The following is a 25,345-nucleotide window of genomic DNA, read 5'->3' as shown; positions in this document are numbered from 1 at the left end:
CAGCCCTGTCTTTGTGGCCATCTTAGGGGAGTGCAAATCCTGGACTGCAAAAAAATGGGGGCAGATCCCCCATTTCTCCAAATCCAAATCCATTTCCCTAAATCCAAATCCATTTCCCCAAATCCAACTCTGTTTCCACCCGCAGTGGCCCCGGTGCTCCCTGTGCCGGTCACCGCGCCGTCCCGCTGACGTTTTATTCGCCCACCTCAATCCTGCCAGTGCCTTAATTGCAGCCACGCTTTGCAAGTGTAACTAATTGCCTCGGAGGCTTATTAATGATTTCTGCATGCTAATGAGTGCCAAAGCCCGAGGTGTTTTCCCAGGGGCTGGAGCTGGCTGACCCTTCTGGGGCTAGCAGGACCCTGGAGACGGGGCTGTGGGCACCCAAATCTGGGTGCGAGCTGCCTTGAGCTCTGCCTGGGGGTAAAAAAAACCATCGCTTTTTGGGAAACTGAGGCACCGAGCCCCCTCCAGAGAGCAGCCCTTGCTGCAGAGACAGTTCAGGCCTTTATTGCTGTAGCTGGAGGGTTTCTTCCCACTCCTCTCCCCCCATCCCTTCCTCTTCCCCGGGGACGCCGGCCGGGCACCCCGTGTGGCACGGAGCGGGGGACGCGGTGACCTCCCACCGGCACCCGGGCACCGCCGCCACCCACCCCATCTCCCCCCACCCCCTGCCACCTGCAGTTAGGGGAGGGAAACGGGGGGTTTGGGGGTGAAGCCTGGCCCTTTCCCAACCCCACAGCCATGGGGCAGCGTCCCTCCTGCCCCCCAGCCACGTGAGCCCAGGCTCCCCCCAGCCCTTCTTGTGCAGCCCAGTTCGGACCAGTCTTCTTGCTGGATGTTTCTGTGCTCCCAGTGGGCTCCCAGTACAAAGGGCTGGATTTCACTGGGGGTCTTCCACAGCAAACCCACCCAGTACTGGGTCACTTGTGGGATCCCAGTGCCGTGGAACAGGGAGCAGGGGGGCTGCTGCCACCTCCCATGTGCCGTCGCCGTGTCCCCTCCGCGCCACGTCCCCTCCAGCCCCGCCGGGCGCCGTCAGCAGAACTGCAAAAATGAAACCAAGCGTGGGGTGGGGGCACCCCGCAGGCAGCCCCCACCTCGGGCAGTTTTGGGGGGCTCTGGGAACCCCCTGGGTTGGGACCAGCCTGCTCCCTGTGGGGTGTGGGTGCTGGATGGGTCCTGGAGCACCCGGCGGTGGCACCACACCAGCACCACCACGGGGGGCTCGGGGGTGGCGGGGGGCATGGGCAGGGATGCTACAGGGGACACGGGTCCCAGGGGTAGGACAGGGGAGGGCCGGGGGGACCCAGAGCCCCCCCTCCCTGCCTCGTACAGACCTTCCAGCGGTTCCCACACTCGTTGCACAGCACGAATGTCGTCATGGGCTCGTCGGCGCTGCGCGTCTGCACCTGGGGAGGGAGCGGGCGGCCAGGTCAGAGGATGCTGATGGTGTGTCCCCCCCCAAAATAAAACAAACTACGAGCTGGGGGTCTCCTGGGTGCTCGGGGGGGCTCACCTGGTTGTAGGTGCAGTTCTTCTTCTTGCACTTGCCGCACTGGAAGAGGTCGGTGACGGTGCCGCCCGTCTTGGCCATCTGGTGCTCGCGGATGGCCTCCTGGGTCATGGCGTTGCGCAGCTCCTTCAGCTCGTCGCTGGCCATCTCCTGCCACGGGGGGGGCACGTCAGGGCCTCCCGGGGGGCTGCCAGCCGAGCTGGCACAGCCCTGGGTGCAGAGCCCCATGGTCCATCACCCACCCCATCCCTGCAGGGCGCTGATCCCGCTCGCTGGGCTCGAACCCATCCGGAGGAACAAGTCCCCCGTCCCCAGACCTGTCCCCAAGGAGCTGCAGCCCTATGGGGGGCTCCGAGGACCTCATTTGGAGACCCCATGGGGCAGGAGGAGCGGGGACCGGGACCCAAGGAGCAGGACGGGGAGGGGATTTGTGCCGTATAATGGGACCTGCACCACCAAACCAGGACCCTGCTGGCTCTCAGGCACCGAGGCAGCCTCCAGGAGGGGCCGCGGCCCCGCTGCGCACCTCGGCGGTCATGCGTGCGATGAGGCCGGGCAGGATGGCCCCGCACAGCACGTTCCTGCGCAGGTTGGGGTTCTTGGGGTCCTTCAGGTTGCTGATCCTGCTCCGCACCCGGTTGCGGTACTTCATGTCCGTGCTCTTCAGCTCCTGGAAGATATCTGGGGGCCCGTCACGGAAACCTCAGCATCGCCTGCATCCCCCCCCCAGCCAGGGGGAATCGTCTCCGGGGATGGTCCTGGCAGCAGGGGGGACCCCAAAGCTCGGAGCTGGGGGTGACTTGGAGCTGGCCCAGCGTGGCCCCATTGCCCCAAACCCCCCGGAGGGAGGCAGGTCCCAGAGCAGGGGGTTTTGGGGGGGGGCGCACAGCACCCCAGTGCCAAAGCTCCTGCCCCTGGGGTGCTCAGGGCTGCTCAGCTCCAGCCTTTCGTGGGCTCCGGGCTCCCTCTGCAGGCTGCGCGCAGGGACACCCCATGTCCTTGTCCCCACCACCCTCTGTCCCTGCCCCTGCCCCCCCCCAGGACCCCCCAGCCCCCAAAGGATACGGTCTTCGATCTCGGATGCCATCCTCTCGCAGTTGACGCCGAACTCCTTGTAGTCATCTGGGGGGCAAGGCGAGGCGGGGGGGTGGGGTGTGGGGGTGGCTCTGTGCCCCAGGGAGCCCCCAAAAAGTGGCCAAAACCTCGGCCTGCTCACCCAAGCCACCCCCTCTCCAAAATCAATCATTTTCCCCCCACCTTAAACCCGCAATGAAACCCTTTGCAACACCCACACCCAAATCCCCCACCAGAGACCCCACCAACCCCCTTTTGGGGCCGAACGCTGGGTTTTGAGGCACAGCCGGGGCTTTTCTGCCAGTCGGGGGGTGCAATTTGCTGCCCGGGTGCCCCCAGGCCTCGGAGCCCCGTTTATTTTTGTAGGGTTGCCCCCGCTGGGGCTGCCCCACGGGACACCCAGCCCAGCTTGGCCAAGGACCTTCGGGATGGAGACGGGGGGGGGGGGTCCCTGCTGCCCCTCCAAATAACTTTGTGGCTTGCTTTGCCCAGGGCTCAGCACCAATTTTGGAGGGTTCCCCTCCCCGTTTTGCCCCAGAGGAGCAGGCTACGACCCTCCCCAGCCCCCCCAATTTTGTGTGTCCCCCCCCCCCTTTGCTCACCATCCATGCGGAGCGCGGCCGTCAGCATCTCAATGCACTTGTCCCGGACTGAGTCCCCCGTCAGGTAGCAGGGGGGCAGGAGGCAGACGCTGGGCGAGAAGGGGGGGCTGCTGGGGGTCCGAGGCGTCTCCGCCTTGGCCTTGCTGCTGTTGGCCCTGGGGGGGGGCACACAGGTCGGTGTTGGGGTCCCGTGGGGACGTAGGAGGGGGTTGGAGGGGTTGGGGGGGGGTCCTACCTGTCCTCCTTGCTGTCGCTGGAGCTCCTCCGGGGGGTGGCGGGGGCGGGCGAGGGGCTGGCACCCACGGAGGCTCTCCTGGGGGGGGCACGGGGTGGGGGGGACACCAAGGATGGGGCAGAATCAGGCTGGCAGCCCCTCTCTTCCCACCCTGCCTGCGTGTCCCACGGTTGGAGCATCCCCAAATTGGGGCTGTGCCCCCCCCAGGGCCAGGTCTCCCCCCAGGGCCAGGTCCCCCCGGGGGGGGGGGCTTCTTCCTTACCTCTCCCCCGAGGGTCTCTTCTGCGGGGAGGAAGAGGAGGAGGCGGCCGAGGACCTGGAGTCGGCAGAGTCCCTCCTGCGGGAGCAGCCACGGCTCGGAGTTTGGGGACCAGGTCCTGAGCCCCATCCGCAGCCCCAAGAGGGGCTGGGGTCCTCTCCCCCCCCCCCCCGTACCCCCATCCCAGGACCCCCACCTCTCTTTCTTGCCATCCAGGGATGATTTCTTGGAGGAGGCAGAGGGGCTGCGGCCGCTGCTGGGCTCCCTTCAGGGAAACACAGGGGAAGGGGGGGACGCGCTCAGCACCCGGCACCCTCCGTGCAGCCCGGGGAGCCACATCCTGACCCCCCCTTCCCACCAAAGACCCCCCCAGCCCCACAAAGCCTCGTGGAGCCCCGCAGAGCCCCGAGCAGCGCGGGCAGGACCGCGGGTACCTCTGCGGGTTGGAGTCGGGGGGGTGGCCCTTGGGGGGGGCTGGGTGGGTGCCGGGGGTGCTGGGCTTCCTGCAGAAAGAGAGACGGGGGCGGTTTGGGGTCGGTTTTACCCTCGGGACAGCCCTCGTTTGGGTAAAAAGCACGTGGGGAAGGGGAAAAAAACGGGCAGGGGGGCTCCATCCTGGATAAACCAAGCCCTTAGGGATGGAGCCGGGGGGGTCGGAGCTGGTCCTGGCCCCGCTGGTGCCCCCCCGCTGGCCCCGTACCGCTCCTTGTGCTTCTCCTTGTGCTTCTCGGCCGGGGTCTTGGGGTGTTTGGCCGGGGGCGGGTTCGCCCCTTCGTTGGGACAGCTGGGGAAATCCAGCCGCTTCTCCTTCTCCTTCTTCTCCTTCTCCCCGTCGCCGTCCTTCTCCCTCCTCGGGGCAGCGGGGGTCTCTGCGGGAAGGCGCCGGGTCACCGGGACAGCCCGGTGGGGGTTTGGGGAGGTTTGGGGGAGGTTTTGGGAAGGTTTTGGGGAGGATTTTGCCCCTCTCACCCAGCAGCCGCTTCCAGTTCTTGATGAGGATCTTGGCCGAGGCCACCACCTCTTCGTCCGAGCAGTGCTTGCGCACCGAGTTGACCGCCACCCCGATGCGCGTGGTCTGGGGACAGGCGTTAGCGGGGCCGTCACCGGGACCCCCCCGGGACCCCCCAAACCCCCAGCACAGCCCCATCTCACCTGCAGCAGCTGGATGGTCATGGTGTAGCCGGTGAGCGACTTGAGCAGATCCAGCGCCCCTTCCTACAGCGGGGAGAGGCCACGGGAACCCTTGAGGAGCTGCGCCCCCCCCGGGACCACCCCACGGGGTCCCCAGAGGGGATGGGGCAGGCGCTCGGGGCCACGTGGCCACCCGCAAGGATGCTCCCCTAAAAAACATCCTGCTCCAACAGGGAGGGCTGAGGACACCTGAGTGTCCCCAAGGCACTGGTGGCCACATGTCACCAGCTTCACAGCCCGGCCCTTGGGTGCACGGTGCTTGTAGGGCTAAATATATCCCCGGCACGGCTCCACGCGGGGTCGTTTTCCTCCCCGGTATTTTTAGAGGTGCAGGAGCAGAGATGAGGGTGCAGGGACCCACGGCGGGGTCGTGCCACTTGTCGTGCCGGAGCTCCCAGCCTGCTGGGCGCAGGGGACACCCCCGTGCTGTGACCTGGCTCCGTTCCCCTTCCCAAAAGCGGCATAAATCAGGAGGGTTTGGGAACCACAACGACAGCCTGAGGCTGGGCAGGATCAGTCCCTTCAGCCGAGGCTGGGCGGTTGTGATCCAGGGTCCCAAAAAGCCACCAGATGGGGGGGGGACGGCAGCACCTGGGAAGCCCACACCTCCCCAGGGCAAAGTCCACCAGAAACGGTCAAATATTAACTTTAGGGGCTGGGCTCGCCCCCGTGCAACCAGTGGGCCAGGACGGGTGCTCAGCTGGCACAAAGGGAGGCAGGGACAGATCCTGCGCCCCCCCCCCCCAGCACCGAAGCCCCCTCCCCAACCCCTGCCAGTGCCGTGGCTCAGCCCCCTCCCTCCCCGTGCACGTTTACACGCACTTGTGCAAAAGGCAGGGCTGTGTCTGGGCTCGGGGGGGCTTTTCCCACCTCCCCCCAAGGGATTTTTTTTTTCCTTTGCATGGGGCTGAGCCCCTGCTGCCAGCCCCAGCCTGGTTTGGGTGCCTGTGGTCGGGCTGGGGGCCAAGCACCTGTCACCGCATTTGTCCTCTGTCCCACACCGCCACGGCCTGGGACAGGTCCCCCCCCCCGCCCCGAGCTCCCCAGACTACCACGTCCCCATGGCCTTGAGCAGGGGGGGCACAGGACAGCCCCAAATCCAAAATAAACCCCCCATGGGCACCAGCTCCAACTCCCCAAGGGTGGAGAGGCAGCACCCAGGGGTGCCCTGAGGGAGCTCAGCACCCCAGCACCCGCTCAGCCCCTCCTGGGGGGGGACATTTCTGAATTTCTGAGCCCCCTTTTTCTCTTTGCCACGTCGGGGAGCTTCGTGGCTTTCCTCCCTCGCCCTGCCCCGAGCTGCCCAAAAACGCAAGCACACCCAAATAGTGCAAATGTGGCACACGCAGGCAAACGTGGCACGCGCGTGCAAATATGGCACGCGTGCAAAATATTGCTCACGCGTGCAAATCTGGCACGTGGGTGTGCAAATCTGGCACAAGTGTGCAAATATTGCACGCGCGCCCCAGCCCGCCTTACCGTGCTCTTCCTGGCCACCATCTTATCCAACTTCTTGGCGATCCGGACCAGCTCCTCAGCGGGCCCCATGCTGGCTCCTGGAGGGGTCCTGGGCTCGGGCAGCCCCCGGTGCTTTGGGCATGGGGCAGGGGCAGGGGCAGGGAGCGGCGGCCGGGCCGGAGCGGAGCAGGGAGGGAAAAAAAAAAAGGGGAAAAGAGAAGGAAGGAAAGCAAGGGAGGAAAGCAGAAAGGAGGTGTGGCTGTCCCGGCCAGTTATAAACTCCTGCCAGGGAGGCGAAATAGCACGGGGGAGGGCTAAATATAGCCCGGAGTGAGCAGGACAAAGATTGCGGGAGCAGGGGGAGGCGCACGGCGGGGGGACGCAGCGCCCTTCGGTGCCAGCGCGCGGGGGGCTCGCGGGGACGGGGGAGCCACCAACAATGGGGTTCAAGCCATGGGGTGGCAGCGGGAGAGCCCCGGGACGTGGCTTTGGGGCTGGGCTGGGGCTGCCTGGGGCCAGAAGGCTCGACGCAACGCGCCGCCAGCGTTGCACGATGCAGAGCGCTCGGCCCAGACCGGAGGCGATGCCAGCGGTGTCCTCGTGCCAGCAGCGTCCCCGTGCCAGCAGCGGCTCTGAGATCCCCCAGAGAACCTGGCTCTGGTGCTGTGCCAGGGCTGAAGGCGCTGTGGTGGTGCTGGCACTGCCGGGACCCCCGTGGCTGGGAGCAGAACCGGGCTGGATCCATCCCGGGGAGTTTGGGGTGCTCCCTCGTGGCCGAATGCAAGGCTGGGGGGAGACCTGGCTGCACCCTCGGTCCCTGTCAGCACAGGGCCACCCGCTGCCACCCCGTCGTGTCCCCGACGGGCAGGGGATGGGGACCCCATGCACGCAGCCCACAGCTTACAAAAACGGCTGGTTTTATTAGAAATTCGAAAGGGAGAACATGAAAAACAAACACAACAGGCCACTGGCTGAGACGCGACGAACGAGACGCGGACGAGGATAAACCACAGGGGCCGGCGGCTCCTGAGGGACGGCGACACGGGGCAGCGTTGGTCCCAAAAGGGGGCTGCAGGATGGCCCCAGGAGCCCCCCCCAGGGCCGGGCGGTGACCAGCACCCGCCCGGTGAGGGACACGGGGACACGGGGACACGGGGACACGGTGCTGCCCGCGCCGACCCCAGGCACCCAAGGAGCTGTGGTCCCAGGCTGGGGGAGTTTTTAGGCATTTCCAAGCCCCGCTGCCCTGGGGGGGGCTCTCAGAGCCTGGGGAAGGGGGGCAGGATGTGGCCGCAGACCCTCCAACCCCCCCAAAATGATGAATAAAAAGCCCTTTTTTTGTTCCTGACCAATCCCCAATGCTTCACAGTTGTGGTAGAGGAGAAAACCAGGTGGTGCATCGCAGCTCCCCCCCGGAGAACGGGCACAGGGGCTCTGCGCCCACCCAGCGGAGGAGGGTGGGGGGCACCCAGCGTGCCCCCCCCAGCCCCAAATCCCTGCTGACAGGGGAGGAGAAAGCCCCCGGGATGGGCAGAGCCCACGAAAGGACGGGGAGCAGCTGGAGCGGGGTGGGCACCCAAACCTCCCCGCAGGGTGCAGGTGATGGCAGCGGGGGGGGTGGCAGCCCTTGGGCTCCCCAAAGCCACCACCCAGGGGGTTGGGGTCCCAAGCCGGGGGTCCCCACGTCCCCCGGGAGGGCAGCAGCCACACGGTCCCATACCAGGGGCTGCAGCACCCGGGGCCCCGTGGAAAGGGGCGAGGGCAGAGAGGGGCCGGGGGGGGGTCCGGCTCCAGCCCCCAGCCCGCCCCGTGCGCCCCCGGCCCCCAGGGGACGGGGACAAAATGGGCAGCGGGGGGGGACCCAGTCAGTCTTGCAAGAGGTGGACGAAGCTGGCGGGGAAGACACCGGTGCGGGAGCCGTCGCCCTCAATGAAGCCGACCTGGGGGGGCAAAGAGAGGTGTCAGGGGGTGGGGGGGGGGTCCCAGGGTGGGTGGGGAGGGGGAGGAACTCGGGGACCGATGGCCACGAGCCCTTGTGGGGTGGCACCGGCAGCCTGCGGTGACCACCGCCAGCACAGACGAGGTGGGGGGTGCCCATCTGTGGCCCCCCAAAATGAGCAGGGGGAGAAGGGGGGGGGCTGTGCCCCGGGGGGGGCTCACCCAGCTCTGCTCGTCCTCCTCCCGCGTCACCACGATCACCTCGCCCTTGGAGAAGGTCAGCTCCCGCGCCTTGTCCCCTTTGCAGTCAGCCACCGCCTTCACCCGCTTCTGCCTCCCCTTGGCCTGCACGAGGAACGGGGTCAGCAAAGGGGGGGGGGGCAGCCACCCCCCCAAACCCACCCCAGGAGCTGTGACCCCCCCCCAACACCTCCACCCACCCCCTTGGGACAAGAGCTGCAGCGATGCTTGGGCACGGAGGGGTGTCCCCAAAGCTCCCCCCCCAAAAACCACCCACCCCCTGCACTCCCCCCAAGCCCCCCCACCCCAAAATCGTGCCACCTACCGGAGCGAAGCGCCGGGGCATGGGCACGGGGGGCACCTTGCTCAGAGCGGGGTCCTCGGGGCTCTGGGGGGGGGCGGCTGAGCCGGCTTTGGTGGCCACCCCACTGATGCGCCGGTACGAGCGGGTGCTCTCCGAGCTACCGGGGGCAGCAGGGGCAGAGTCAGCCCCCCCCCGGTACCCCGTCCCCCTCCCCACGAGGTCTCAGTGCTGTTGGGTTCCCCCCCTGGGACACCCAAGGGAGCAGGGTGCCACCTACAGCCCACCGGGTGCTCACGGGGGGCGGCCCTGTGACAGCCACCAGCAGCCCCCACCCTTCCTCAAAGCGTCCCACCAAAAATCCCAAAATGGGGGGGGGGGGGAAATAAAATTTGGTAACTTCCAGGGGGTCATGGTATCGGTGTCCCCCCCAAGGGATCCGTGTCACCTCTAGGGACAGCCCCCCCTCCCCATGGTGCCCCTGTCCCCTCCTCTGTCCCCATCCCTGGGGGGGCTCCAGGCTGGCTGGGGAGGGGGGGGCATTGCTCTGACACCCCCAGGGACAATTTGGGGTTCCTCCCACCACCTCCACACAACCACCTCCCCCCCCCAACGCCTCCCCTGAGTTTTGGGGGACCCCTACCCGAACTTGACGGGGGTGACATCGGGGGCCAGGCCTCCCGGCGGGGGCTGCACGGGGGGGGGACTCAGCTCCGGCCCCCTCCGCGCGGCCCCGCTCTCCGTTTCCGAGCGGGTCTCCCAGTACGCTGCCCGCCGCGCCTCGGGGGGGCTGCGGGTGCCGGGGGGGGACGCGGCCGCACCATCCAGGGCCCCCACGGAGGAGGAGGAGGAGGAGGAAGAGGAGAGGCTGCGTTGCCCGGGGGGGGCCTCCGCCAGCCCCGAGAAGTGCGGCTCCGACGCCTGCCGGTGGAGCTCGGGGCGCTCTGGGGGGGGGACACACACGATGGGGACACCGAGGCTGGTGGCACGGGGACGTGGCCCCGTGAGCATCCCGTGGCGTGTGCCCCCCCCCTTGAGACTAACCTGTGGGGCTGGGGCCGGGTTTGGGGCGGGGGCCGCCCCGCGTGGGGTTTTTGAGGGGCAGCGGGGGGGGCATCTCCTCGCTGTGCGCCCGGCGGGGCGCGGGCCGCGAGGGCACCAGGATGGTCTCGTAGGTCTTGTTGGTGATGTCCATCCCCATGCAGCTCCAGCGGCCCTGGGGGCAGGCGGCGGCGGGGGGGGGGCTGGCGGCCAGCGGCGAGGAGCCCTTGAAGGAGCGCTGCAGGGGGCTCACCTGGGGGCACACACCCGGACACGGAGCTGTTGGGGGCCCCCCCGCACCCCCTGCAGCCCCCTTCTGCTGCCCCCTGCCCCGTCCCGTTGGTGGGGGTGCAGGGTCTGGCCCTGTCCCCCCCCCCCAATCCTTGCCACCATCCCGTGGGCACCTTCTCCTCCAGCTCGTCCTCGCTGTCGTAGGTGTACTCCTGGGGGGGCTCCCAGTCGTAGTCCACGTGGACCTGCAGCGAGAGCTTCCCCGCCTGCGCCTGCTCCAGCTGGGGGACACGGGGGTGTCAGCGGGGGGGTGGCCAGGTCCCAGGTGCCCCCCACTCCAGCATCAGCCCCCTCCCCATCCCCCTGGTCCGCCCCCACCCCCCCCCACCTACCAGCTCCTCGCACTCTGTGTGCTTCAGCCTCCTCGCCACGTCCAGCGCCGTCTCACCGGCCGCGTTCACTGCGCGAGGGAGGGATGGGGACAGATCCCGGCTGCTCCACGGGGACAGGGCTTGGCCCCAAGCCCCCCCCCTTTCCTTCCAGCCCTATATCCCAGCCCCGTACCCGTGGTGAAGGCCGCTTTGCCCTTCAGGAGCAGCTTGAGGCAGTTGGGCTGGTTGTAGAGCGCGCTGTAGTGCAAAGCCGTGTTCCCGTCCTGCGTCACCCGGTCCAGCGTCCCCCTGCGCGGAGCAGCGACAGCTCCAGAGCGTGCGAGCGCCGCTCCCCATCCTCATGGGGACACCCGAGCACCTCGGGGACATCACCGGGACACCACAAGTGGCACGACCCCAGCTGGACGTACCCGTTTTGGATGATGAAGTCCACCAGCGGCAGGGACGACCTGTCGGCGTAGCGCACGGCCACGTGCAGCGCCAGCTCGCCCGCGTCCTGCCAGTGGGGTGGGAGACCACAGCTGAGCCCAGGGACCCCAAAACACCCCACAGGCTGAGCGAATCCCTCGCGGGGGGGGGCTCCCGGAGGGCTCACCTGGCCCTCGGGGGTCACCAGGGGCTTGGCCAGGTCGTGCCCTTGGGCGAAGGCCTGCAGCAGCGCCAGGAGGTCGCGGGTGCGGATGGCGTCCCAGAGGCGGTGGGGCTCGTCGCGGCCGCCCCGCTGCACGTAGCGCCGCTCCATGTACTTGGCCACGATGTACTCCTTGCGTGCGCTCCTGCGGGGGGGGGGGAGGCATCAGCGGGCACCCCCACACCTCACACAGAGCCCCCCTCCCACAGTCGGATTTTTTGGGGGGGAAGCTCTGCGAGAGGTGCAGGTCCCGACGTCCAGGCGATGGCACCGGTGAGCCCCCAGTCCTCGGGGTGGGGATGATGGGGACACGGAGCCCCCCTCCCCAGCCCGCTCCGTGCCCCCCCCAGGCATTTAGGAACTCACATATCGCTGCTGGCCGAGGGTTTAGGGCAGTCCTGCGTGGGCAGCGTGGCCTCCATGATCTCGTTGAAGCGGGTGTTCCCCACGCTGACGGCCAGCTGTGGTGAGAGGGGCAGGGGGAGATGAGCCCTGGGCACAGAGGGGCCACCCCCCCTCCCCAAAATCCTGGCCGGGCTTGCCCTGGGATGTCCCATCTCCATCACGGAGGGATGGAGAGGGGAATCCACCGGATCCAGCCAGCACCTTGCCATCCCCCATCTCCCCCAGGGATGAGCCTTTCTCCCAGCAGCAGTTTGCTGGAGCAGGGAGCAGGTCCTGGGGGGCTGCCAGCATCTTCCCCCCCATTAGCAATCACTTCCCAGAGCCCCCCCTGCATCCTTGGAGCACCATGCTAGGGGCAGAAACCTGCAGCTGGGGGGAAACTGAGGCCAGCTGGTAAGAGACCAGGAGGGAGGAGGAGGAGGAGGGTTGAAACCTGCACCCAGGAGGTTGGGGAGCCCCCGAGAAGAGGACGATTCCCAGCAGATGCCAGACCCCCGGGATCAGGGAGCCACTTACCAGCAGCTCGGAGGTGCTGAGGACGTCCAGGGTGAGCGACTGGATGCGGGAGTAATGCACACCCAGCTCCCGGTGGATGCCGGAGCACTCGATGCACGTCAGGATGCCCAGGTTGGTGGAGAGCCACGTGGGGTCTGCAGGGCGCAGCGGGGCGGGGGGCTCAGCATCACCCCCCGGCCCCCCGCCACCTCCATCCCGCTGCATCCCACAGCCCGGATCCCCACCCTACCCGGGGCCCCGCAGTCGCAGCACTGCTTGTTGCCTGGCATGTTCTTCACCTCGCTGATCACCAGCTTGGTGAGCTCCTGCACGCCGCCGTCCGCCGCGCCGCCCGCCGAGGCTGCCCCGCCGTTGGGCTCGCCCTTGAAGGCGTTGCTCAGGGCTTCGTCCTTGCTGTTCTGCAGCACCGAGACCCACCTGGGCAGGGAGAGCAGAGCCGGGTGGCCTCGCGGGGACGCACCGGGGCCGGCACCGCACGGGGCGAGGGGTGCAGCCACGGGGGGTTTAAAAGCCCCGTGGAGTTTTGCGTGGGGTGGGGACGGCCCCTGGGTGGGCACTTACACCACGCACTCCTGCTCGTCCTCGGCTTGGAAGTGGTACGTCCTGTTGTCTGCAGGGATGGGGACGCAGGTGAGCATTTAGGAACAGAAAAAAAATGCAGAAAGGGGCCGGGACGGGGCGTTTAGGATCAATTTGCAGCAGGGTGCAGGAAGGGGCTGGAGCTACTGCTAAAAAATCCCCGCGCATCGCTCTCCCGACACCCTGCTGCCACCTCTTGTTGTCTGGAGCTCGAGGCAGCCAGCGCCTGGCAGGCTTTGTCCTTCCTCCATCAAAAAAAATCATGTGCACCCGGGATACCCACCCGGGGTCTGTCCCCAGGACCCTAAACCAGACCCTTGAGGACACGGAGCGGCGGCACTCACGCGTCACCAGGTCGAAGCATTTCTTCTCCTCGGCGTGGGGCCGCACCTGGCACGTCAGCAGGTTCAGCTTGACGGGGGGGCGGTTTATCTGCAGGGCAGGGGGACGGAGGGGGATTAAGGGAGGTCCCCAGAGGGTCGCTTTTGGGGCACGCTGAGGCTCAGCACCTCTCCGACCCCTTCCCTGCGTGTTCCCTTTGCAGAACGGGGCTGGGACCGGGGCTGCACTTTGCAGCCTCTGCCCCCAGATGGCAGCACCCCCACCCCAAAATCACTCCGAGCCCCTTTGGCCTCCTCTGCAGCCTCAACGCCCCCCTAAAATCCCCCCTAAAACCCCCACTAAAGCCCCCATCCCACCGGCACGCAGCAAACGCGGGGGGCGAGGGACCCCCTGCTAGGGACACCCCAAGCTGGGGCTTACTTTGCTGCTCGGGGCACAGGTGGGGTGCTTGGGGAAAAGCCCTACAGCCGAGGTCACGTCCCCAAAGGGCAGGGGACACGCAGCTGGGTGGGTTTTGGGGCAGCACCCAGCAGAGGATGGCAAAAAAAGGGTTCTGCAGCTCGGGGCGCACAGCCGGGTACCCCTGTGGGGTCTTGCACCGGGCGGTATGTGCCGGCAGCACCTCGGGGTGACCACGGGGATGAAGGTGCCCCCAGTCCCTCACCGTGCTGTGGGAGATGGTCAGGCAGCCGTACTTCACGCCACACTTCCTCTTCTGCCACACTTTGCGGATCCTGAGCCAGAGCAGGAGGGGTGAGGACACACCGCGCATCCCTGACCACGTCCACCCACCCCAAACCGCCCCCAGCAGCCCCTGGAGAGGCTTTGGGATTTAGGGTCGTGCTTCCTACAACTCGCTGGAGACCCCTTTGGGGCTATAAGAGTTATTTTTTCCCCCTGACCCATCCCAGCAGGATGATTTCTGCCCCCATGCCCAGGAAATAGGGTGTTTCTGCCCCCACATCACCAGCACGGCTCGGGGTGAACCTGGTGCTGGGCTCCTGGGGACCCACATTTGGGGTCAGGGGAGCACCACGTGGAGCTCAGAGCCTGCTGGACACCCGCCCACCCCAACCACCACCTCCAGGGCTCCTCCAGCCAGGGGAAAATGGGATTCTCCAAGCCTTTAGACCTCCTCAAGGCCAGAAGGGACCAACAGCACCCAAAGGTCTGCGTAACGGCCCCAAACCCTCACCCAAAGGTGTCCCCCAGGGGGCTGTGAGCTGGGGTAACGCCCGCCCTCACCCATCACTCTTCTTGTACAGGAACCCCGACTTCTCCGTCCCGTACTGCTTGTTCCCTTGGTGCTGGTGGATGCTGTAGCCGCTGCCGGAGTTCTTTCTGCTCAGATTTTCCTGAGCTCACCAGGAAAAGAAAAAAAAGGCATTTAGAAAGCAATGGGAGAGGGGCAGAAGTGGCCCAGCCCCTGGGGGACCTCGTTATGGAGTCAGAGACCTCCGTCCCCTTTGAGCATCCCTCCTGCTGTGCTCCCACGGATGTCCTCCTCCCTGTAGGTGTCCTCCCACGGATGCCCTCCTCCCTACAGATCTCCCCTCATTGATGTCCTCCTCCACCCTACAGATCTCCTCTTGTTCATCTCCTCCACCCTACAGATCTCCTCCTACAGATGTCCTCATCCCTGTAGATCTCCTCCCACAGATGTCCTCCACCCTACAGATCTCCTCTCATTGATGCCCTCCACCCTATAGATCTCCTCCCATGATGTTCTCCTCCCTATAAACCTCTTCCCATTGATGTTCTCCTCCCTATAGATCTCCTCCATGGACATCCTTCTCCCATGGATGTCCATCTCCCTATAGATGTCCTCCATGGATGTCCTCGTCCCTGTAGATCTCCTCTCATTGATGCCTTCCATCCTACAGACCTCCTTTCACTGATGCCCTCCACCCTATAGACCTCCCATTGATGTTTTCCTCCCTATAGATCTCCTCTCATCGATGTCCTTCACCCTATAGATCTCCTCCCATGGATGTCCTCATCCCATGGATGTCCTCCTCCCTACAGATCTCCTTTCACTGATGTCCTCCACCCTACAGATCTCTTCTCACTGATGCTCTCCACCCTACAGATCTCCTCCCACGGATGTCCTCCTCCCTATAGATCTCCTCTCATCGATGTCCTTCACCCTATAGTTCTCCCATTGATGTTCTCCCTATAGATCTCCTCCCATGGATGTCCATCACCCTATAGGTGTCCTCCACCCTATAGATGTCCTCTCATTGACTCATTGATACCCTCCACCTTACAGATCTCCTCTCACTGATGCTCTCCACCCTACAGATCTCCTCCTATGGATGTCCATCACCCTATAGATCTCCTCCTCCCTGTATATCTCCTCTCACTGATGTTCTCCACCCTATAGATCTCCTCCCATGGATGTCCATCACCCTATAGATCTCCTCCTCCCTGTATATCTCCTCTCATTGATGCTCTCCACCCTATAGATCTCCTCCCATGGATGTCCTCCCTACAGATCTCCTCTCACTGATGCTCTCCACCCTACAGATCTCCTCCCATGGACGTCCATCACCCTATAGATCTCCTCCCCCCTACAGATCTCCACGGACGCCCAGCTTTGCTCCTCCGCAGCCCCCCGTCCCCAGCCCATGCCACCTCCCCGCGCTCAGCCCCCTGTCACCCCTCCAGCTGCCGTCACCTCCTTGCTGTCCAGCTGCAGGATGCTGCGGAGGGAGTCGCGGGTCTGCGCCAGCTGCTTCACCTCCTCCTCCTGCGCCTGGTGGAGCTGGAAAAGGAGCGGGGACCGCGGTGTCCTGGGGGGGGGACACGGCCCGGGGGACGCGTCCCGCGTGGCGGCGGGTGGGGAGGGAGCCGGGGGACTCACCGCGTGGAGGGACACGGCGAGCTTCTCGATGAAGGGGTAGAGGTTCTGGGCAGCCTTCCAGCCGTCTTGGAAGAAACTGGGCATTGATTTCACGCCATTAAGATGCAAATGGGGAAAAACGGGGGGGAAAAAAGAGCTTATTTAGAGAAAGCGTGGTGGGGGGATGCAGCAGCCCCCGCCCCCCGCGCCCCGGGGAGCTGCTCTGGCTCTGCAGCTCCCTCGCTGCTGGGATGCTGCAAAGCCCATGTCCAGCCCGTGGGGTCCGGGTACCCCAAATATTTCGGGTGTTTGGGGCACGGGGTTGGCCTCTTGCTCGCTGCAAGCCCATCTCACTGGGGCTGAGGCCAGATCCTGGCCCCTTTGGGTCCCTTCCCCGGCTGCCAGCACACCTGTGGCCAGTGTCACCGCCCCCTCCCTGCCTCAGTTTCCCCACTTGAGAGCTGGAGTGGTGCAAGGGAAGGAGGGGAAGGAGGGGGATGTTCCCCCTGCCCCAAACGCCCTCGCTACGAGCTCTGAGGCTACCGACGGAGCCACTCGGCTGAACTCATCCCTGGAAATCCATCCAGAAACCAAATCATCGGCTCCATCCCCGGCCAAGCCCCTTCCCCCAGCCCTTACGGACACGTTTGCATCTCCTGGAGCCAAAAATCCCGACCGGACAGCGTAAGGCCCTGCCCAGCACCTTCCCCAGGAGCTTGTGGGGTCACTCAGCCCCCAGGACAGGGAGCGACGTGTCCCCAAAACCCCCCCGAGCGCTCCCAGCGGTGACAGCCACCTACTTGTGCTGGGCATGGAAAAACTTGATGAGGCTCTGCAGGAAATCCGGCCCTTGCTTCATCTGACTCTCGCTGGCTTTCAGCAGGTACTGGGGGGCAGAAGGCAGCCGGTTAGGTGGCGGGGACCAGGACCGGTCCTCGTCCCCCCCCTTCCCCGCGTGGGCAGGAGGGTTGTGACGCTGGCTCGGCTTCAAGAAGCCACGAGGTCGGCTGTGAAGGCAGCCTCCGGGGACCACCCTCAGAAAACCTGGAGCTGGAGGAGCTCCAAGCCCTGCAAAGTTCAAGGGCCGAGGCGTGCCTCCAGGGTTCCTGGCCGGGCGCGCTTCTCCCGCTGCTGAGTACTTCTGGAGTTAATAAATAACCCGAACCCGAGTCAGCTTAAGGAAAAAAAAAACTAAAAACTGAATCGTTTTGTACATCAAACCTGTCCCTCACCTGCAGGAAAAGACCCAGACCCTTGGGTTAGGAGAGCCCCATGCACAGAGAGGAGCCTGGAGCCTCCCCTGGGTGAGCGCAGCCTCAGCCCCGCACAGCTGGATGCTGGCCTCCTCCCTGCCTCCCCCCCGAAATGTTTTGGGAGAGGAGCAGAGGGGAAGGCGGCCAAGTTCCAGCTGCAGGGGCTTTCCACGGCCCGACAGCCCCAGGGTGTGCCGGAGCCCCCGAGGGACCCCACAGCTCCTCTGCCGGGGGGCCACCAGGAGTCGGGGAGCAGGATGGAGAGGGGCAGCTCCCAGCGTGGCCGAGGAGGCACATGGGGAGGAGTAAAAGGGTTTTGAGGGGGCTCTGCCCCCCTGCCACCGATACCCCGAGGTGGTGGTGACAGGGGACTGCCCTGCCCAGACCCCTGCTGGGGGTCCCGCTGCGCCCACCCACCCACGGGACCCCCCCCGGCGAGGAGCTGTGCCCCACCGAGCACCCCTGGGGTGGAAACCCATCGCGCCCCCAGCCCCGAAAGCAGCAAACACCGCGTGCACACGAGCGTGCACACACGTGCAGGAGCGTGCCAGCCCCCTGCGCCCCGCTTCCAGGCGGGTGCCCGCGCACAGGCGCTGCTGGAAGCGAGCAGCCCCTCCCGGCCGTTTCCATGCGCTGGTATTTATTTAACAGAGCTGCTATTCAAAGCACTGACTCATCTGGCCCGGCCCCAGCCAGCAGCCCCGACCCCGCTGCGGCGCTGCCTCCTCCCCGCACACCCTGCCCTTTGCACCCCGGGAGCCCCGGGGATAGGGGAGGGGATGGGGGAGAGCCCCGGGGATGGGGGGGTTGGGGGGGCTGGCACCAGGTCTCTGCCCTTTGCTTGTGCCCCTCTGTGTGTGTGGGGACCTGGGGAGCATCTCCGTTTTTGCCAGTAGGGCCAAACTGCAAAGAGAAACTGCATCTTTCAAGGGGTTTATCCAAAAGGATCGCCTTTTGCCCCAAATGCCAGCCCCTGGTTTGGCAGAGGAGGTGTAGGATCAGGACCTGGAGGACGTGGGTGCAGTGCCCGGTGCTCCCTGCAGGGTGTCCCACCTGCACCCACATCCCACGGGGGGGGGGGGACAGGAGGGTCCCCGAGCCAGGACCCCACGGGGACACACGGGGACAGACGAGTGCCCCGCGCTGCACCCACTGGGACCGCTCTGGCGCTGGGGATGGGGACTGAGCGCCCTGCACAGCTCTGGCCACAGCTGCCCCCTGCGTCCCCCCGACCCCAAAGGGTCCCGGGACCCCGGCACAGCCCCCACCTCGCACATGTGGAGCTGGAAGAGGCGCCGCTCCTTCTGCATGTCCTCGGCCAGCTCCGCCGCCGACGGTTCCGCCTGGATGACCCCCGCCAGGCGCGCGCGCTCCTTCTCCTTCTCCATCTTCCCCCTGTGGGACGGCACGGGGACGGCTCGGGGACAGCCCTGCCTGAGACTTTGGGGGACCCTGGGGACGGCCCTGCCCAAAAAGGGGTCCCTGGGGAGCTGCAGAGATGGCGGGGGGGTGGGATGGGGCAGGGGAAGCCTCCCCAAGGCTGGCGCAGAGCCGGGCTGCAGCCCTGCACCAAACACCTCTGTGCACGGGGGGATTAAGGGGATTTTGCTCCGGGCATGGGGTCGCTTACACTTTGGTCTCGTAATCCTTCCAGGCCTTTTCGATCTGCTTCTTGGAGTCCTGCAGCGAGAGGAGAGAGGGGACAGCAGCCCTTAGGGGCGGCGAAGGGATGGGCATGGAGCCAGTGGCACCAAAGCCGCGTCCCAAAAGTGAGGGCTTTGCTTTGCATCGCTGTACCAGCGCCCCGTCCCCTGCTGCGGGGACATCACCACTGCGTCTCTGCCCCTTGCTCCGTGCCACGAGCCGTGTCCCCAGGGCTGTGGCTTTTTGTCCCCACGCAGGGGCCCTGCAGCCCAGGAAGCAGGGCTGGGGACTCACCAGGCGGCCGTCCTTCAGCTGCCCCTTCAGCAGGCTGTCCAGGGGGAAGGAGACGATGTTGTTCAGGTTCTGCACCTGGGAAGGGCAGAGACGGGGACGGGGTCACCCCAGGGGCGTCCCCACATCGGGGCAGGTCGGGACGCGGGAGCTCCACGTCCTTTCCAGCCTTGGGCCCCCCTCCCCAGTAAAATCGCTGCCCCGGTAAGGGTTAAAGAGGCTGGAAACGGGGCCGGCTGCAGGCAGGGGCAGGCTGGGGCTTGCTGGAGCTGGCTGCAAGATGTCTGACGCGGGGCCCTTCCCACAAACCACATCAGCGCCGCGGCTGCCAGAACCGGAGCTGCTCCCCCCCATCGCCACCCCGGCCCCGGCCCCGTCCTCCCCGCGGCACGGCGCAGACCCCCGGCGGGCAGCCGGGATGGGACCGGGCTGGGACCACAGGGCTGGGACCTCCTGAGGTCAGGGAGGGCTTCCCAAAGTGTCCCCTCCCCGGGCTGGGGGGCCAGGGGTGTCCCCAAAAGCAGAGGGGACGCGGGAGCCTGCTCCCATCCTGGTGCCTCTCCATCTGACCCCAAACGCTGGGGTCCCCACGGGGCAGCCCCCGATGTGAGGGCTCCAGCACCCTCGTAGGGTGATCCCAGCTGGGCACCGGGGCGATGCTGGGGGCACACCTTTAGCATCGGAGAGGACGCTGCATGGCTGCAAAACCCTCCAATTCCTCTCCAAGTCTCCCGAGGGCTTTTGCTCCCCGACATCCCAGGGGGAGAAACCCATCCCCGGGGCAGGAACCGGCCCCAAAAGGCTGGGAAATGGGGCGCCCCATCCTTCCACCGCGCGTGCGGTGCCGGGATCCCGCTGGGGAGCAGCTCCCAGGGAGGATTTGGGGCAGGGGCGGCCGTTCCCACGCCTGCAGCACGTGGCACAGGGGAGGCGCAGCGCGGGCACTGCCCTCGCCCAGGGAACCGGTTCAGCTCCTTCCCCGTGACGTTTTCCCCACGGAGCCCCCCGAGCACGGGGCTCCGGCCGGGTCCGGGATGGCCCCGATGGGGAGGAGAGGAGCGGGGAGGCCCGGGCCGGGGTAACTGGGAGAGGAGGACGTGAAATCTGAAATAATTCCTGCTGGGGGAAGGGCAGCAGCAAGGAGCCTGCTCCTTCAGCAGAGCCAGAGGGTACAAATTCTCTTTTTTTTTTTTTTAGGGGGGGCTTCAAAAGGGACCGGAGGGCAGCGAGGAGCCAGCAGGGGATGCCCCAAGGCTTTGCTGCACGGCCCCAGATCCCACCCAACACAAAGCCCAGCTCTCCCCGCCAAGCTATCAAACCCCTCCAGCCTCGACAAATCGAAGCAAGAAGATGCGTTTGGAGAAAAGAGACCCCAAAAAGAGCCGTGCCCCCCCCCCCCACCCACGGCGGGGACGGCTCCAGCCGCCTCTGCTGCCTCCCGCGCGGCTGCGGCTCCCCACGGCCCCGCTGCGCGCTCAGCGTGGCTTTGATTTACTTCTTGGCAAGCAAGATCAGAGATGTGAAAAAAAAAAAAAAAAAAAAAGAAAGAAAGGGGAAAAAAAAACAAAACCAGCAGCCCCAACCGCACGGCAAATCGCAGCCCTGGTGTCCCCAGCAGAGCTGGGAGGGAGCTGGAAAATCCAGCGGAGGGGGTGTCGGGAGGCCCGCGAGCATCCCCGAGTCTGGGGTGGGATTTGGGACCTCCTGCCATGGTGGAGGGCAGCTGTGCGGGGTCTCTGCCCCAAATCCTGAGGCCTGGTGCAGATTTTCCCCAGCTTGGCCCCAGCAGGACGGGGGCAGCGGGCTGAGGTTGCTCCCCGCGGGGTCGGCGGCTCACCAGGTTCTTGAAGAGCGCGGTGACCTCGCGGGTGAAGACGGCCAGGTTGAGGAAGCCGGTGGAGAGCTCGTGGTTGTTCTGGGAGAGGTGGTTGTTGCCGAAGTTCTCCAGGGCCTCGCTGTACTGCTCCTCGTTATCCACATGGGCTGCACGGGGGGACAACAGTGGTGAGGTGGGGACGGTGGCACGGTGGCCCTGCGGGACCCCCTTCCCCAGGAGGTCCCATCACGGATCCCACCCGCACCCACGTCCCTGTCCCTTTGGAGCAGAGCAGGACACCAGCGATGCTCCTTATGCACCCCCCCCAAAACTCTCAATTTACATTTTCACCCCCTTTTCAGCCAGCTTTCAGCACCTCAGCATATTGCGAGCACCCATGTCCCCAAGGGCCACCACCCACAGATGGCACCGGGGGAGGACGTGACCGTGGCAGCCCGGGGACGCCCAACGGCTGTGGAAACCCGACTTACTGAGCCCGGAGACGTGAATGGCTTTCACATATTTCCTTATTCTCTGGAGCACGGCTTGGTCCCCGTCCAGGCTCTGCGAAAGCAAAGGAACAAACCCCCGTCAGCGCTGCCGAGGGAGGGGGGCGGCCGCTCCCCCCGCCCTGCTGGCCACACAGGGCTCCTTGGCCGGGTGCCTGCTCTGCCACACAGATGTGCGGGGCAGCAGCCAAGCTCCCGGGGACAGGAGCTGGAAGCACCCGGCCCCGTGCAGGATCGGTGCTGGGGATGCCGCAGCCCCGCGGTCCCCACGGTCCCGACCGCCCTGGGGAGGTGACACTGGAGCGAGGCGGTGGCACGGGGTGACAGGGTTGGGGGCAGCGTCTGTTTGGAAGTGAGCAGCCCCCAGCAGCTGTGAAAATGCCTCTGTGGCTCTCCCCCAGGGGTTGTTTGAAGCAGGGAGAGGAGGACGGCATCCCCGTGACGCAGCACGGATGCGCCAGCCGTGCCCAGCACGTGTCCCCCGGGATGGGCACGGCACCCGAGGCGCACAAAAGTCCCCAGCTCTACGCGTGGAAGAACCAAAACCAAAATCTGCATCCTGCCGATGCCCAGCAGGGACCTCAACGGCACAAATCCCACCCTGAGGATGGGGCACAGCTTCCTGCAACCTCTGACCCATGCAGGGTCTTGGCTGCAGCCCCCAGCCCCATTCCCCAACGCCGTCCCCGCTCTGTCCCTCGCCATGGGCACGGGGCCCTCACCACCACCATCTGCCAAGCGTGGGGGCAAACACCCCAAAACCCCAACCCCAACCCCGCTCAGGCAGCTGGGGATGCACACAGCAGGAAAGGGTTAAGGCCGCCTTGGCTGCGCTGCAGGTACCAGAGGCATGATAACAGGCTGGAAATATTCGGAGGGCGTGAACGGGGAGCAGGGCGAGGGATGAAACCGCCGAGGAATTACAATAAAGAGGCTCTCTCTCACTCTCTCTCGCTCTCTCTCGCTCTCCCAGCGAAGGTTTTCGGGCTGATGTCAAGGCCCATTTCCTGACAGCGGGGTCAGCCCGGCTCCGGCGCCTCTCTCCTCGAGGCCCCTCCTTGGACGAGGTGCTGCCCGGCAGCCTTGGCTGGGACGAGGCAGTGGGGAGGGGAGGCAGAAGCCAACCCCCCCCCCTCTTCTCGGGGGTCTCTCAGCAAGGAGGAGGATGCTGGGGTGTCCTGAAATGTCCCATGTCCATCTGTGCCCTAAATCCAGTGCCCCGGGCTCTCCAGAGCTGTGCTGCGGAGCAGAAGCTCCTCCTGCCTCGGGGGGGGGGACAGCAGATGATGCCGTGAGGCCCAAGGAAGACTTTGCCCCAGGGTGGCCTTGGTGCTGCCCGAGAGCAGCCCTGGGTGGGCAAACTGGCCAGGCACGGCCTCGGGAAGGGGAAACTGAGGCAGGGTGGGATGCTCCGGGTGCACGCAGGCACCGCTCAGCCAGGGGACGGTGCCACGGGATGGGGCAGCCCCCCAGGAGCAGGGCCCAGAAGGATGCTGGAGGTGGGGCAGCACCGAGAGGGGACCGGGGACAACCCCGAGAAGGGGTCACATCGGCACAGCCAGTGGTGGTGACAAGGGATTCCCTATGGGGACAGCGGGAGGGACAGACCCGCACCTGCACCGCAGCCGCCCGGGGACCCCGAGCACTGCTCCTCGCCCGGCTCAATGGGGGCCATTCTTCAGCCCCCCCCCTCTCCGTGCCGCCCGGGGAAGGCGCGGGGATGGGGCCGGGGGCTGGAGGCGGCGCTGCTGCCGGGGCAGGATGTGGCCACTCCGGGTGCAAAGGGCAGAGCAGGGCAGGACGCCGTGTTTACCCTGCCACGGGGCAGCGCAGGATGCGGCCGCCAGCTCCGCAGCCTCTGCCTGCTCACACCGGAGACCCTCGGGTCCCCTCCCTGTGCCTCGTCCTGATTTGATTTCTCAGCCCCACGGGATGCGGCTCCAGCCCCCAGCACCCCAAAGCCACACGAGACCCCCGGGAGGGGGCAGCCCCTTGTAATCCCAGGGGGGAAACTGAGGCACGAGGCAGCTTCGGACACCTGGGAGGACCTCGGTGGCCCCACGGCCTCCTGCCCTCAGCACCCTGCTCCGGCACAGCTTTGGGGTGCCGGGGGGGTCGCGCTGCCCCCTCCCAGCAGACACCAGCACTCAGCACCCTCAGGCTACCCAAAGCACCAGCACGGATGCGGGGCAGGGACAGGCGGTGACACAAAGCCCCAGCCCCCCCCGGCTCCCCCCTCCCAAAGCAGCCGCTGTTTATTTTCCTTGCCTGATGCTATCGCCCCGTCGAGGATCAGCCGGCGGCGCGGGGCTGGGGCTTGTTTGTTTGGATTTCCCTCTTCCCCTCCGTCGGGGCGCTGGGAGCCGAAGGCCTGGCTGCCTTTCGGCTCCCCCGAGGGTCCCCGCAGCCCCCTGGCAGACACGTGCCCCCCCGGCCCCTCTTCCCCAAAGACCCGAGCCGCTGTCAGAGGTCCCGGCACTCAGCCACGCTCGCTGGAACGTTCCCAAGCGACCCCCCCCCCCCCCAAATCCCCGTCCCCCTTCCCCTAAATTTCAGCCTCCCCAGGGAAGCCGAGCGGCCAAACGAAATTCCTGCCGCTTCCTCCTGCCTGGAGCTGCCTCCCCCTTCCCGGCCGAGAGAAAGAGCCAGAGCCAGGGGAGAGCACGTGCTGGCGGGGCCCGGGATGCTCAGCACCATCGGGTGCTGGGTTTCCAGCCTGGGGGGCTCCCTTCCCGTCGCCCCCGGGGCTCCGAGGGGGCCCGCGCTGGCCCCACAAGCTCTGGCTCCCCTTCAAAGCCATTCCTGCGCTAAGAGGAATTGGCAAAGGACGCGGGACCAGCTGGAAACAGCCTCTATTGGAGGCAGGAGCAGGGAGAGGGGGATAAATGCACCCTGCCAACCCTGCTCCAGCCCCGTCAATGCTGCTGGGGCTTCTGGGGGGGCTAAAAAACCCACCCCAGCTTTAATAGCGACGGGACCCCCCTGGGGACACCTCAACCCCCTCAGGGTGCAGCAGCTCACAGCCCTGAGCCACGGGGCCGATGCTGAGCCCAGCCCTGGGGACGGAGCCAGCCCCTGGGTAGCACCCAGAGCTGGAAACGAAACCAGCTGGAACGGCGAGGTTTTGCCCGTTTCTGCAGGCCTTGGCCCCAAGAAAATGCGTGGTGGGGCGGAGGATGGAAACGGCCGCCCCGGCTGGAGGGTCCCGAAGCAGCGGCTCAGGGTGAGCGCCAGGCTCCAAGCCCCGCACCCCCGAGCGCTCGGAGAGGGGCAGCACAAACAGCAGCCCCCCCAAAAAAAACCTTCCGGGTTCCTCTTTCCCCCAAACCATCGGCGACGACGCCGGCAGTGGCCGAGCCCTGGGCAGAAGTGAAAAATGAAAATGGGGGCGAGCTGCAGCGAGTGACACAAACCCCGCAGCGAGCGGGGCCGGCATCCCGGGGGGCTCAGAGCAAAGCGGGGCGCAGGGGGGACCCCAAGAAATAGAAACCCAAGGAGGAGAGGTGGGTGCTCGCTGCAGGGCCAGCACTGCAGGGTGCCCCAGGCTCGGGATAGGGACTCAGGGGGTGTCCCCAAGGGGAAGCGCAGCCCAAGCCTCCCCCCAGCCCCGCTCACCTCCTCCAGAGCCCCCACCGCCCCCCGGCACTTCTGCATCTTGGAGGCGAAGGCGGCGGCAGCCGGGGAGCTCAGGTCCTCGCCGGTCACGGCCAGGAACTCGGCCACGCTGATCTGCTCGGGCATGGTGCGGGCGGCACCGGGGGGGCACCGGGGCGGGGGGGGCACCGGGCGGGGGGCGCCGGGGGCTGAGCCGGGAGCGCACCGGGAGCGCACGGGGAGCGCACGGGGGGGAGCGCACCGGGGCTGTACCGGGGAAGCTGCTGAGCGTCCCGGAGCCCTGGGGGGCCGGTGGGGGGGCTGGGGGTGGCCGGGGGGTACCGGGGGCTGCCGGGGGGTGCCGGGGGGTGCCGGGGTTCCCGGGGCCCGGCTCAGCGCCCCATCCCCTGCAGGCCGGCGGGGCTGCACCGGGGAGTTTCTCCCT

General features: G+C 66.4%; 2 protein-coding genes across 2 annotated transcripts; both read right to left on the bottom strand.

Moving 5' to 3' along the window:
• Positions 1–993: 993 nt before the first annotated feature.
• On the bottom strand, positions 994–6,425 carry TCEA3 (transcription elongation factor A3). The gene is made up of 14 exons (XM_032202360.1): positions 6,357–6,425; positions 4,839–4,901; positions 4,656–4,761; positions 4,387–4,555; positions 4,121–4,189; positions 3,883–3,951; positions 3,690–3,764; positions 3,428–3,505; positions 3,193–3,347; positions 2,582–2,638; positions 2,043–2,197; positions 1,520–1,666; positions 1,341–1,412; positions 994–1,047 (listed from the first exon to the last, which is right to left on the bottom strand). Exons 1-14 carry the CDS (start codon positions 6,423–6,425, stop codon positions 1,039–1,041), a joined length of 1,293 nt encoding a protein of 430 aa, XP_032058251.1. The 3' UTR covers positions 994–1,038.
• A 1,752-nt stretch (positions 6,426–8,177) lies between these two features.
• Positions 8,178–25,047, bottom strand: ASAP3 (ArfGAP with SH3 domain, ankyrin repeat and PH domain 3). Its single transcript, XM_032202428.1, has 26 exons — positions 24,922–25,047; positions 21,289–21,361; positions 20,819–20,964; positions 18,985–19,059; positions 18,677–18,726; positions 18,315–18,441; positions 16,594–16,679; positions 15,815–15,890; positions 15,629–15,715; positions 14,197–14,306; positions 13,616–13,685; positions 12,954–13,041; positions 12,592–12,640; positions 12,260–12,447; positions 12,031–12,164; positions 11,476–11,570; positions 11,074–11,254; positions 10,889–10,974; positions 10,651–10,766; positions 10,479–10,546; positions 10,260–10,367; positions 9,859–10,108; positions 9,458–9,758; positions 8,839–8,974; positions 8,496–8,618; positions 8,178–8,275 (listed from the first exon to the last, which is right to left on the bottom strand). The coding sequence occupies exons 1-26, from the start codon at positions 25,045–25,047 to the stop codon at positions 8,201–8,203; spliced, it is 3,024 nt and encodes a 1,007-aa protein (XP_032058319.1). The 3' UTR covers positions 8,178–8,200.
• Positions 25,048–25,345: the final 298 nt, after the last annotated feature.

The sequence above is a fragment of the Aythya fuligula genome, chromosome 23 (assembly GCF_009819795.1).
Source record: "Aythya fuligula isolate bAytFul2 chromosome 23, bAytFul2.pri, whole genome shotgun sequence".
Taxonomy (NCBI): domain Eukaryota; kingdom Metazoa; phylum Chordata; class Aves; order Anseriformes; family Anatidae; genus Aythya; species Aythya fuligula.
This window is presented reverse-complemented; position numbering and strand designations above follow the sequence as displayed.

What these genes read in the sequence shown, in the direction of transcription:
- TCEA3 (XM_032202360.1), bottom strand. Translation starts at nt 6,425, where the DNA reads ATGGGGCCCGCTGAGGAGCTGGTCCGGATCGCCAAGAAGTTGGATAAG. An exon ending in TGGTGGCCAGGAAGAGCACG is followed by an intron (nt 4,902 to 6,356) that starts GTAAGGCGGGCT and finishes TCCCCGCTGTAG; the next exon opens with GAAGGGGCGCTGGATCTGCT. An exon ending in CTGGATGGCAAGAAAGAGAG is followed by an intron (nt 3,765 to 3,882) that starts GTGGGGGTCCTG and finishes CTGCTCCCGCAG; the next exon opens with GAGGGACTCTGCCGACTCCA.
- ASAP3 (XM_032202428.1), bottom strand. Translation starts at nt 25,047, where the DNA reads ATGCCCGAGCAGATCAGCGTGGCCGAGTTCCTGGCCGTGACCGGCGAG. An exon ending in ATGCTTCGACCTGGTGACGC is followed by an intron (nt 12,641 to 12,953) that starts GTGAGTGCCGCC and finishes CCATCCCTGCAG; the next exon opens with ACAACAGGACGTACCACTTC. An exon ending in ACACAGAGTGCGAGGAGCTG is followed by an intron (nt 10,368 to 10,478) that starts GTAGGTGGGGGG and finishes CGTGTCCCCCAG; the next exon opens with CTGGAGCAGGCGCAGGCGGG.